We start from the raw sequence: 12330 nt of genomic DNA on the forward strand, positions 1-12330 counted from the left end.
CTCTATTATAGAGGGTTTTTAAATGAACAGGAGGAATCTGAAGACACCCTCAAACCATTAGAGCTCTTTCTATGGGTTTTATGTCTTTTTAAGAATACAGGTCAAATGCGAAAGATTTTTAGCATCTATCAAGATAACTATGTTTTGATGTAAGCCTCAGCAGATGCTGTCTAATTTGAAAGGGTACTGAGATGAGCACTTTTCATATTCCAACATTTAACACAAACAGAGTTGCAAAGCACCTTCCAGGAAGAAGTTTTGCTATTTCAGCCCATCGGTTTCCCAAACGCTTGTGAGCTTCATAGATTATTCTGTCCTCTTCTTCTGTCCACGAAGACTTTTTTACCTCAGGATTGAGATGGTTATGCCATCTTTCTCTGCATTGCTTGCCTATTCTTCCTTTCAGGTGTTTTGCAATTAGAGACCAGCGCTTTGGACCATACTTCTGAACTAATTCAATAACCTGCAATACAGATGAAAGTACATTATAATTTCAAAACCTAATTTACCTAATCAAAGGCTGAGAACACGGATGAACACACATTTTAGAATAGCTTTATAATAGGCAGCTGATATTAGGCCTAAGGAGGCAGACAGTGACTTGGGGGTTTAAAAATGATTTTTCAAGAAATCAAAAAATTACTAACTCAAAATTCTCTGCATTTAGAATATAAGTGTATACTGATGAAAACATTCACTTGGAAGTTTCCTTTCTATCACCCACTGCATAAGCTGACATTAGCAAAGGCCAAAAAAGAAACGGATAAACATTTTTTTTTACTATTTTCAACAATATTTCTACAAGGGAATACCCACACCTCTGCATCTTTGGGAGTTTTTACAAAGTAGAAGCTTTTCCTTAAAAGACTAATGAGAACTGTAAAAAAATAGATTAGGAAGACCATATTCATAAATTGACAAACAGTAGTTTAAAATATCTTAGAACAGTTTTTAACAGTACGATCAAGAAACCAGTTTGAAATACCACAAGAAAGCTGTATTTGCATCTCCCTACCAGGCAGTCCAGGTTGCGCAGGCAAAAGGCTACAGTATGGATTAACAACAGTGAGGTGAAAAAGGAGCCTAAAACACTGATAGCTTCTTTACACAAAGAAATGGTTTCACAGAATATTCTGAGCTGAAAAGAAACCAGAAGGATCATCGAGTCCAATGGCCTATACAGGGATCACTCTCACAACCTTGGCATTATTAGCACTATGCTCTAACCAAATGGGCTGATCTCAGGGTTGTAACAGTAGGTAATTAAATAATTTCCCTTATTCCCAAACCCTTCAAGTCTGGTGGAGTTGAGGAACAAAAGATGTAAATGAGACCTTTGATCTTTAGAGCTACAAAGAAATCTCCCCCTACTTGGTAAGCTAGAATAATTCAGTCAGCAATCTCACAAATGGGAAATTAAATGCATGAGCAGACCTGACATTCCATCTACTTAAGAGAGAATTTTTTTCTTCTCATACATCATAATGCAATAAAAGTATCCATGTCACAAGATGCATCAGACATCAATTACATGGGAATGGAACTTTAAAAAAGTACACATTCTTAGCAGTCATATGCCAATTTTATTAAAGCACAGAGTATCAAATAGTTTTTGTTACCCTCTGATCTTCTTCTTTTGTCCAGGGACCTTTAATCAATTCCGGGTTTAGTACCTTCTGCCATCGATGCTGGCACTGAAAATCTGAACGATTCTGAAACAGTTTTAGAAGAGCAGTGTAGCTGTCAAACTCTTGAATACATGAAGCTGTAAATACATTCTAGCATGAATTATTAGCTTACTTCAAATTAAAAGACTTATTTAGAAATTTGTGCTAAGTATAATAGTTAAATTCTCCCTTATTATGTCTTATTCCATTTGCTTATAAAAAACTCTTTTTTGGGAAAAAAAAAACAAGCTTGCATGAAGCTCTAATCTAATTACTTCAATGTACTAACTTGATAATCAAATTCAGAACTTACTCTTCTGTGAAGAAAAATTTGTATTTATTTTTGTCCTCATTACTCCACACTTTCTCTGATCTTTGTGGTTGATCTATTTTTGACATTATCTATAACTTAAATAAGGGGAGAAATTTTTTAAGAAAATACTTTTTCTTTCAAATAAAAGAGCACACTTTTTGCTAAATCCCACATGAATGTATTCTCAGCTCTTTACTAGAGTGTTAAGGAAAACAGGTTTAGATCAAATTTAGTTAACATATACTAATTAAACAACAGTGGTTTTGCCTGTCAGGACAGATGGTGCTTTTCTGTAGCTTCACTAAGGATCTTTTGAAATATTGTTCCCAGTTATGAAAGAGAAGAAACCTTCACTTAGCCTCCTAAAAACTGTCTATATGAAAGGGTTGGTCCAATGCTTAGAAATATTCAGGTAAGAGCCTGCCCTAGAACAGCATACTTTTTTAACACTGGGACATAATTTTTTACTTGCTTCAGTGCAAGCTGCTGGATAGAAAGTATCAATTGCAAGGTTTTGCTTGTCTTGTCTACCCAGTAAAGGTGTTACCATGCTAAGATGAAATTAATGAAGCAGCAGACTGCAAGACCAGAAAAAACACCCATAACACTAACACCTGAAATTAAACTGTTCACAGTACCTTCAAGCTAATCACAAGTAGTAACTGTATGATTAAAAGCACGCTACAGTTTTTTACAAAACATCATTATTTCCTGTCGAAGACAAGCTGTAAAAGACTGACTCAATATAGAATAGCTGTTACCATTTGGACAAAAAACATTTTAAATTGTGGCCTTTTAGTGCTTTTATCTTCCAGACGTTTCTGAAATCATAATACAATTTGGAGAGAAGAGCAAAACAAATGATGGAATGAAACAATATAATTGTTTCAGTCTGCCTTAGCCACAAAAAAAATCAAAAGCGATTATAAGCTACACTCTCGCTCTTGAGACTGACCTTGAAGCCATCTTCACTTTTTTTCAGGCAGAATGGAGGGAAGGCTTACCTGTGCCTAGTCCAGCAAAGAAATGAGGGTTTAAAAGCACAGCAGTTTGAGGACATTTACAATTCAAGTTACCCTTGGTTTTCCTAGCAAAAGGCCGTCAGTAACAAGGTAAGTGTGAATTATGCCAGCCTCTATTATTTGGCTGTTGCAATAGGTCACCTGAAAAGGCTGAGCAGGCTCCATCCATGGAGATAATCAAACCCAAACCCCGTCCTGGGTAGCCTGCTCCAGCTGACCGTGCTTGAGCAGGGGCTGTGAACCAGATGACCTGCAGAAATTCCTTCCAACATCAATGATTCTGCAGCAGGCACCTGATTATGCACATTTCCTATGATAACTGGGGAACATTTTTTCAACCTCACTTTGGCCCAGCTGAACAACAGGTTTTTTTTGTCTCCAGAAGTATTTGTTTTCAGCTGAAGAATTTTTTACTAAACTGTTAGATCTGTTAAATGCAACTCCATGCTACACCTGCATATCAGTATCACCAAATATATTTTCAAACAGCTTAATATAAAAGCTTTTTGATTCTTCTCTGCCATCCACTCATTTCACTGATTTTTATAAGGGAATAATGTTCATGTAAGGAATATGGACTTGCTTATGCATGACTTAAATTTAGAAGCTTTGACTATATTATCTGATATCTATATTTTGCCACTTGGAAAAAAAAATCAGAAGCATCACAGTTGCACAGAAATTTGATGAGAACAATGCAAGTTATAGTTGTTCAGCATTTAGAATTCAAGTCCTTTTTTACCTTACAGTGGAATTTCATACAACTACATAATCCCACACAATATTGTAAGAACCTCAAAGGTAGAAGGAGGTGTAATTTTTTGATCTCTAATATTCAATATTCAACACCACTTCTAGGAAGTGATTTCAGCCTTATATTCTACCACGATTTTACAGCAGGCATTTTATAACATTTGTTCAGAAGAGAAACAAACACCATCAATTCTAGTTGTAGGTACTTTCTACCATTACCTCAGGGAAGCAGTCATCACTGTAAAAAAAAATTAAACCCAAACAAACACAAAACCCAACAAACACACACAAATAAATAAATAAAACACATGTGGCCCCTTGCCTATGGCAGTTAAAAAATTCATCCCACTCCTTTCAAGCAATCTTTCAGAGGCAACCCAATCTCCTAACTGCTTCAGAAGCAACCTGTGAACTGTGGATATAGCCACCATGAGTAATGGAACCAGTAAGATACAGGAATATATTCCATAATGAAAACAAACAGCAAGTGTGAACAAAGTATTTTTGATCATTTCAGACTATCACTGAAGACTGAGCCCATAAGGTTCTTCAAGGTCTAAGCTAAAGCTCAAGTCTGTTTTAGAAGAATCCTCTAAAATAGTTTTTATGTGCTTCTGATTCTATTTCACTTCATTTCCAAGCTAGACATATGACCAAAGTAAATAAATATTAAGAGAACTTAGCTGAAACAGAGATTTAACTTACTTGTAGATGACTAGCAATGAAAGCCCAATCATCTGTACCATTTTGTTCCACCAGCTTCTTTAGCCTTTCATCCTGTTAAGACATAACCTCAGGCCATAAATTTTACATGCTACCCCATTACAATACTAAATAATAACATATTTCATGGGCTAAGAAGATCAGGTTGGGATCAGGGTAAATTAAAAAAAAAGGTATTACCTCTTCACGGGTCCATTTCACCTTGCTACATATCTTCTTCAAACCTTTTTGCTGTGGTACTTCATAGTCATGATCCATATATTGAAAGTCATCGTCTTCCTCACTGCAAAATACAACAGATGAGCGAAGAAGATCAAAATAGAGTTTAAAACACTCTGAATAACCTTTTCTTCTAATTACTTGCAGCTTTTTTCCAATCTGTACATATTGTTCTAAAATGACATATGGGATTTGCATGATCATGAGGTCTGCCTCCGGCAGTTCACCATGTCGAAGTACCAAATTAATTTTAATTTCAAGGCCACACACTGGACAGATAACTCATTCCAAGTCAAGATTTAAATCTGAAGTAAAAGCCAGTTTTTAAGATTCATGTATTTCTAGTCCATTTTTTCTTCTTTATTTTACATGAATGAGCTTATAGAGTGGTTTCTTAGACTGCAAAATACATTCATGATCCACCTCCGTAAGTGAAACAACAAACACCACAAGAATGTCAAATAAGTAAATCTCAACTTGAGATTATAAGTGGGCTCCTGACTTGACTAAAAGCGTTGCCTCAGTGGTACAGGAATTAGACACAAATCTTTGAAGACAGATACGTTCCAGAATAAATAACTTCGGCATCAGGGCTGAGCCTCAAAGCAGAGAGCCAGAGGGGCAGAGCAGCCAGGTACCTCTGCGACTCCGCGTAGAACACGCTCCATCTGCTGGAGAAATGCGGAACTCCACAGCCTGCATAAACAAAGCCCTCCAAACAGGCGGCACAGGGAAGTGTTTCATGGAATCATCGCTTAAACTTCTGTGTCAGTGACTCATGTTAGCATAAATTCAAACACATGTGGAAACCTAGCTCTAACAACAAGAGCTGCAGTGCCCCTGCATTAATTACACCAAAGGCACAAAGAATGGACTCCCAATCCAAATACATCACTTAAATTAAAAGCAGTTTCACAGTGTAATTTTTTCTCCGTTTTATTATTGGTACAAAGCACGATAAAAATATCATAAATTCAGGTTCAAAACAAAAATTATTTCTGCTCATCCTTGACAATTACTTCAATTTTTCAATTGAAAGTATAAAAAAACCCTTCCCCAGTAATGAAATTAACCGGTGCTGGTGTCCCAAGAATAGATTCAATGAACAATTTCTCCATTATTTTCCAGAACATGCAATCAGCACGCTAATTAACCACTTACACATAATTTGTTATTTCCCATTAAGTCTGTTCCTGTTAGCCACCGAGGACATACTTTATTCAAAAGCATTACCACAAGATAGTAAGTGCCCAACTCCTGCAGACTTGCTTCTACATCCTACACCACACCTGCATTTGCCCTACTTAGCTTCATGATGCAGCAGTAAAACATAAGCAAATTAAAACTTTGCTGAGTTACTTAAAGTCAAGACAACTAACTTGTGGGAAGGTCAACAGCAAGTTCTTCATCATACTTTCAAAAACAAAAACAAAAAAAAGAGCTGCAAACGTTTTAAGAGGTTTGCATTAGGTGGCTTAAGACTTAAAAAAAACAGAACTTAAACATAGAAGTAACAGTTTTTTCTGCCTCCCTACCAAGTCCTCTTTTTTCTTTTGTCCACAGGTATTTGACAAACTTCAGGGATCTATCTTAGGATTGTAATACCAAAATACACTTCTCATAATACCATTTCATACCAGGCAGGCCATACAGTTTACTTACAACTAAAATCAGGCCTTCTTGTAAAGCCCTTTGTCAACACGACCTCCTCACCCACTGCACAGCAAACTAGTTTGTGAGCAGTCTCCAGTTACGAGAAAAGTCACGGGGATTCAAAAGAAGAGAAGGGCTCCGTGTACACAGCGGTGACGCTGCTGAGAGCACCAGAGCCAGACCAGGTGGGGGCCCCGCAGGCAGCCGCGGTTCAGAGCCCGGCTCTGGGAGTTCTCCGGGCGCACTCGTGTCCCACAGCCACAGCGGTGCCTCCGTCAGCCAAGCAGGCATTAACCTCTCCTGCACCTCGATTAACCTGAACAACCACCTAGTCCTGAGTCTTGTTTAGACTAGTGCTATGATAGACTATAAATCAAATCCTGATTAATGAGTGGGACTACTACTTTAAGTTTTCAATTAAAAAGACAAGATTTTTAAACACATGGGGTTGTTATAGTTCATTTGACAAGTCTTTTGCAGTTATGAAACGACTGAAATACTGCACTGAAGTGGAAGGCATCCACCAAGTTTCATCAAATAAGGCATGTGGGACAATAAAGTACATATTTTGCGAGATCTGTGCTAGCTGTCCTTGCAATTTTGAGTTGTCATTAAAAGAAAAAAATCAAGCTTGCAAATGCAACAAAAGAGCAGTTTAACTTTAAATGAATATAAGGTTAAACTTAATACCATTTCGTGCAAAACAATTACACTTTCTCCTTACTCCACACCTAGACTAAAAGTCTTGAAGTCACTTTCATGAAAACTCAAAGCTTCAATAATATAGTTTTGGAGATACCATCATCAGACACTGACACAACATCCGCCTCGGGCTACCAATCTCTAACCAAACCTTCCTCTGCTATCCACAGCCCACTGTACTTTCAATCATGAAATCAAAGCACTCCACAGCCATGGGAGATAATACAATCTAAAGCTTGACAAAAATGAAACTACTGCGTGTAATACCACAGGTGAAAGTCCCTTAAACTGCAAAATGCTGATTAGGAGTGCCAAGAAACATGCTGTCTCCGAGCCATTCTTGGAGACCGCCAAGCACAGACAGCTTCAGCCATCAGCCTCTGCAACCAAAGCCCTTTGTGACTTACACAACTAGAACACCAATGCATTGCCTTCTTGTTTTAGTTGCCGTTTTGCAGAAAAATATTCTCTTATAATTTTTTTCCACGTCAGAGGAAAACACAGAAGCAGTTCTAATATGCGTAACTTTGAAATCACCCCTAATTCCATGAAAAGTATGCATTCACAACAAAACCCAGATGCCATAGATAACTCACCGAGTATCCTTTCCTTTCTCAATCCTAATCCTTCTCTTACATCTCTTTATAACTTTCCAGAAAGTGATTTAAGGCAAGAATAACCATAGCGACAAAACAGTTCTCCAAGACCCACCTTCTAAATACAAAGCAAAGAAGACACACCCATTTTCATATCAATATAACAAAATATGTATGAAAGCCGTCTAGGGCAGCTGCTGGAGCTCTTGTGCAAAACATTATCTCTCAGGAACATTTCAGGCTAGATTGTGAGATCTTCAGTCAAAGAACGTTCAGCTAAGAAAAAGTAGGTGCATTGAACATACTGAAAGAATTAACAGGCCCAAACCTTATATCAAGGCTGTGCCAAAGCCACTTGTGCGGTGAAAAGGAAGAAGTGTTACTCCTCCAAAAAGAAAACAACCAGCACGGAAAGCTACTGCGGAAACAACGTAGCTGTTACTGACAGCTCAGTTGCCCAGGTAAGTTAAAACAAGGACAACCTGAGCGAAAGCACAGAAGTGAGAGCAGCTGCCAGGGGAAAGCCGGGATTTGTACCCGAGAGGTGGTGCCCAGAAGTCCGAGAGAAGAGATACCTGCGAGGGGGCCGGAGGGGGGAGGGAGGTGGGCAGTGACAGCCGAGAGCGGGGCGGTGGAAGGAGGCCGACAGCAGCGGTGAGGGGCGGGGCGGCACCTGGCCGGGATCCCGGGGCGCGGGGGGAGCACCTGGGTTCGGGACAGCGGCGTGGACGGTAGCACTGCCCGGGAGGGGATGTGGGGCAGAAAGCGCAGAGCGCCTCGGTCTCGCACTCACCTGCGCCGTCTCTCCGCCATCCTCGGCGCGCACCATAGGGGGGGCCGCCACGGCCGCGGGGCGCAGCACGGAGCCCCCGAGCCGCCCGGGCTCCCTCTCTCACAGCAGGGCAGGGACGTAGCGGGGCACCGGCGGCTCAGAATGCCTCCAGCCGGGCAGGAGTCCTCCCAGGGCCCGCTGCTCCCCGCGGTGCCCGCAGCGCCCCGGCGGCCGCCCTCAGCCCCGGCCCGGCCCCGGCGCGTCAGGCATGGCTCGGCCTGGCCGCTGCCCGCAAGGTCGGGGCGCGCAGCGGCCCCTTTCTCGCCCCTACTGTGCCTCGCTCTCCGATGCTGTCAGAGCTGCCGCGGGCTCCGGCGGCGCCCGCCGCCCTCCTTCCCTCCGCCTCCGGGCCGCTCTGCTCCGCCGCCCTGCCCTGTGCCCGCCCGGCCCCCGCCGCGCACCGGCCGCCGCCGCCGCCACCGCCGCTCGGGCTCAGCCGCCGGCGCTCGCGGCGCGCTCGGCCGGTGCCGCCCGAATCTCGCGCGCAGCCTCCCCCCCGCGAGCCGCCGTTTGAATCTGCGCAGGCGGACTGACGCCCCATTGGCCGCCGCCGACCGCACGCGGCTCCGCGCGCCGGGCGGGAGGGGGCGGCGCCTCGCGCCGGCGGGCGGGCGATGCGACGGGGCCGGGGCGGGGGGAGCGGGGCGGCCCCGCAACGCCCCGCCGCGAGCGCCCGCGAGCCGCCCCCGCGCCGGCGGCAACGGCGGCGGCTCCCGACGGCAAAAGAGTGAGAAAGTAACGGCGGGACCGCCCCCGCGCGGCAAAACCGAGCGTCTCCTTCGAGCCGGAATCGAACCAGCGACCTAAGGATTCCCGCGGGCCGCGCCTCTACAGTCCTCCGCTCTACCAGCTGAGCTATCGAAGGGAGCTGGCCGCGTTTCCCGATCCTCGGTATAAATCCTTTTTTCCGAGTGCTACTGGTGATGTGTGCTGCAACTAGAGCTGGAATTTCCTTCCCGAGAGCAGCTGGAGCATGGAGACGCGCTCGGGACGGACACATGGAACTGCGAGCGGCCCAAACGCCCAGCGGTGCCTCCCGCGCCCTGGGCCCTGCTGCCGGCGGGTCGGTCAGCGCAGGGGGCGCGGCGCTCTCGGCTTCTCACGCTCCCGCGCCGGGACGAGCTGTCCCGGCGGACAAAGTCAGCGCTTCCCGCTTCCCTCCCTTGCCGAAAAACCATGTCTTACCGTTGCTCGCGTGTTTGAGGAGCGGGAAGCGAGGGTCTCATCCATCAGCCAGCCAGCGCTCTTACGGGGCTCCTGCTCCAGCCACGGCACGGGTCTGTTGGGAAGAGGCCACTCCCAAATAGAATCAGGTTTGAAAAGACCTCTCAGATCATCGAGTCCAACGCATGACAGCAGCATCGTCAACTGCATCGTGGCACTGAGTGCCAAATCCAGTCCTTCCTTCAATACCTCCACGGGCAGTGACTACACCTCCTCTCAGGGCAGCCCATTTCAATGTTTAGTCACCCTTTCGGTGAAGAAATTCCTAATGTCTAACCTAAACTTTCCCTGGCACAGCTTAAGACTAGGTGCTGTCATCCTGTCACTAGTTGCTTGGTAGAAGCGGAACCCCACCTGGCTACAGCTTCCTTTCTGGTAGAAACACGGCATTGCATCCTCGATGGCTATGCTAATGGACGCACGGACTCCACAGAGCTCCCAGGAGAACAAGGTGGGAGCACTTGCTTTAAAGACAGGCGCTGGCAGCTGCACAGTCAAAAAAAAAACCAGAAAAGTAGGGACAGCATTAAAGGTGCTAAGTCATGGTGTTCACTTGACACTGGAGTGCTCACATCTGCCACAGGGACAAACCATCACTTTTTATTAATTGCAATGTGATTTTTACTTTAGTGATCAAAATAAATCAAAACAACAGATGGTTTCTTATCCATCATCTTCTTTCCATATTTTTTGGATGGTTTACATAAGGAAATTTGCTAACCACCACCACCACAAAAATGACCTCCTGAAGCTATCACCATCGTGAAGTAAAAGCTACATTCCAGCAGAACCTCTGTGTGTTCTAGGTATTTCTTTATACGAGTCTTTAGCTGGAACTATAAAATTATTTGGGTTGGAAGGGACCTTAAAGATCATCTAGTTCCAGCCTCCATGCAATGGCCAGAGACACCTTCCACTGGACCAGGTTGCTCAAAGCCCCATCCAACTTGGCCTTGAACACTTTCAGGGATGGGGCATCCACAACTTCTCCAGGCAACCTGTTCCAGTGCCTTACCACCCTCAGTAAAGGGTAGTCATTTTTTCCTAATATCTAATCTAAACCTATTATCTTTTAGTTTGAATCCATTCTCTTTTGTCCTGTCACTACATGAGCTGTTCCAGTTATGCTTTAAATTGTATTTAAAGAGATGTGCTCCACTCCCTTAAACATCTTTGCAGCCCTTCGCTGGACCTGCTGCAGAAGCTCCTTGTCTCTCTCATCCTGAAGAGCCCAGAACTGCACACAGCACTCCAGATGTGGCCTCACCAGTAGAGGGGCAGGATCACCTCCCTCCACCTGCTGGCAACACTCTTCCTAATGCACCCCAGGGTACCACTGGCCTTCTTGGGCACCAGGGCACACCGCTGGCTCATGGGCAGTCTGTTGTCCTCCCGGATGGAATACACAGAAGGTATCTGAATAAACTAAGCCGTTTGTGGAGTCTGTACATCCCCACTGCACTGCCAGTGTTCCCGGTGCATCCGCACAGCGCCGTGGATGTTCCAGTGCCTGCGGGCGGGAACGCCGGGCTCGCAGCGCCCCCTGCGCGGGCACGCGGGAACTACAGGCGGCGGCACAGCCCCCACGGCACGGGAGGGCAAAACCCCACCAAAACCCCACCAAAAACCCACCTTCACCCGCTCCGCAAACCCACTGTTACAAGAGAGAACTAGTATAGTTGCATCTTTCACGAAGAAAATTAAATCCTTGAAGATTTTATTTGTAGTCTTTGCTAATAGGTATTCAGCACCAACCTACATTCCCTGTGATGCACTTCTAGTATCCAGAGATGACAACGCAGCAGGTTTCCCCACATCAAAGCTCTGACAGGAGTCTTTGAACTACAAAAGCTGTAATGAAAAAGTAATAAAAGCCACCCTGAGACAGGATTTGTGTCATCAGCCTTATACAGTATGAAATGGCATCTTTTAGCACTCATTTATATTTAATTCACAGTGAAAGGAGCCTGAAATAAAAATATTATTGTCTAAATAGGTGCCCTTTTGTATATTCCCATAGTAACACGTGTGTTCCTAATTTGCAGGAAATGCATCCTGAAAGCATTAGCTGAAGCAAATTGTTAAAATAATAAGTGCTGATGGTCCTGTTGTTAAAAGATTCCTTAGCCTAAAGATGTATTTTGTTATGACATCCAGTAAACATTCTCATTGGAGTACACCAGTAAGCATATACACACCATATATTTATGGTATATATATATATACCAGTATATACACTTCTTTTTTTTCTTTTATCCTGTTACTGTCCTGTGTGACAAGGTCTAACATTTGGAATTTCTTTTGATCCTACATGCTAAAAAAAAAAAAAAATGGAGATGCATTCCCCTCTCTCTATCTCTTCTTAGCTTCTAGTAAGCTCACAAAACCAAGCCAAAGGCCTACTGCTCTCTTCATAGACCCTATAAGAAAGAAGGCACAGACAGACAATGTCTCTGTAGCAGGATATGGACTATCCTCCCCCATCTCACCTGAGCTGTCATGGCTCACAAGCCACCAGACCCAGTTTCAAAGGCTTCTGATAGGACATTCACCCTCTAGCAGTATCTGAGTCCCATTGTGCAACAACTGCTTTCTGCCTTGGTTTGCCCTTCCCAAGACTCCTTTG

General features: G+C 44.0%; 1 protein-coding gene and 1 non-coding gene across 7 annotated transcripts in view; both read right to left on the minus strand.

Moving 5' to 3' along the window:
* The window catches only part of MYBL1 (MYB proto-oncogene like 1), a 63462-nt gene extending 54705 nt beyond the window's left edge, over positions 1-8757 (minus strand). For 5 of the 6 annotated variants that reach the window (XM_053939222.1, XM_053939227.1, XM_053939240.1 and 2 more), the window contains exons 1-5: positions 8442-8544; positions 4659-4761; positions 4461-4532; positions 1620-1712; positions 243-463 (exon numbers count right to left, since the gene is read on the minus strand). In XM_053939222.1, the coding sequence (XP_053795197.1) occupies positions 243-463; positions 1620-1712; positions 4461-4532; positions 4659-4761; positions 8442-8461 (509 nt within the window). In that variant the 5' untranslated portion in view covers positions 8462-8544. Of the gene's footprint in view, positions 1-242; positions 464-1619; positions 1713-4460; positions 4533-4658; positions 4762-8441 lie in introns of all 6 variants that reach the window. The other variant, XM_053939255.1, reaches the window with a different exon arrangement.
* Positions 8758-9255: 498 nt separating this feature from the next.
* On the minus strand, positions 9256-9345 carry TRNAY-GUA (transfer RNA tyrosine (anticodon GUA)). The gene is given in 2 exon segments: positions 9256-9291; positions 9309-9345. It is a non-coding gene; the product is annotated as a tRNA-Tyr (tRNA).
* Between the last annotated feature and the right edge of the window lie 2985 nt (positions 9346-12330).

Source organism: Vidua chalybeata, chromosome 1, assembly GCF_026979565.1.
Source record: "Vidua chalybeata isolate OUT-0048 chromosome 1, bVidCha1 merged haplotype, whole genome shotgun sequence".
Taxonomy (NCBI): domain Eukaryota; kingdom Metazoa; phylum Chordata; class Aves; order Passeriformes; family Viduidae; genus Vidua; species Vidua chalybeata.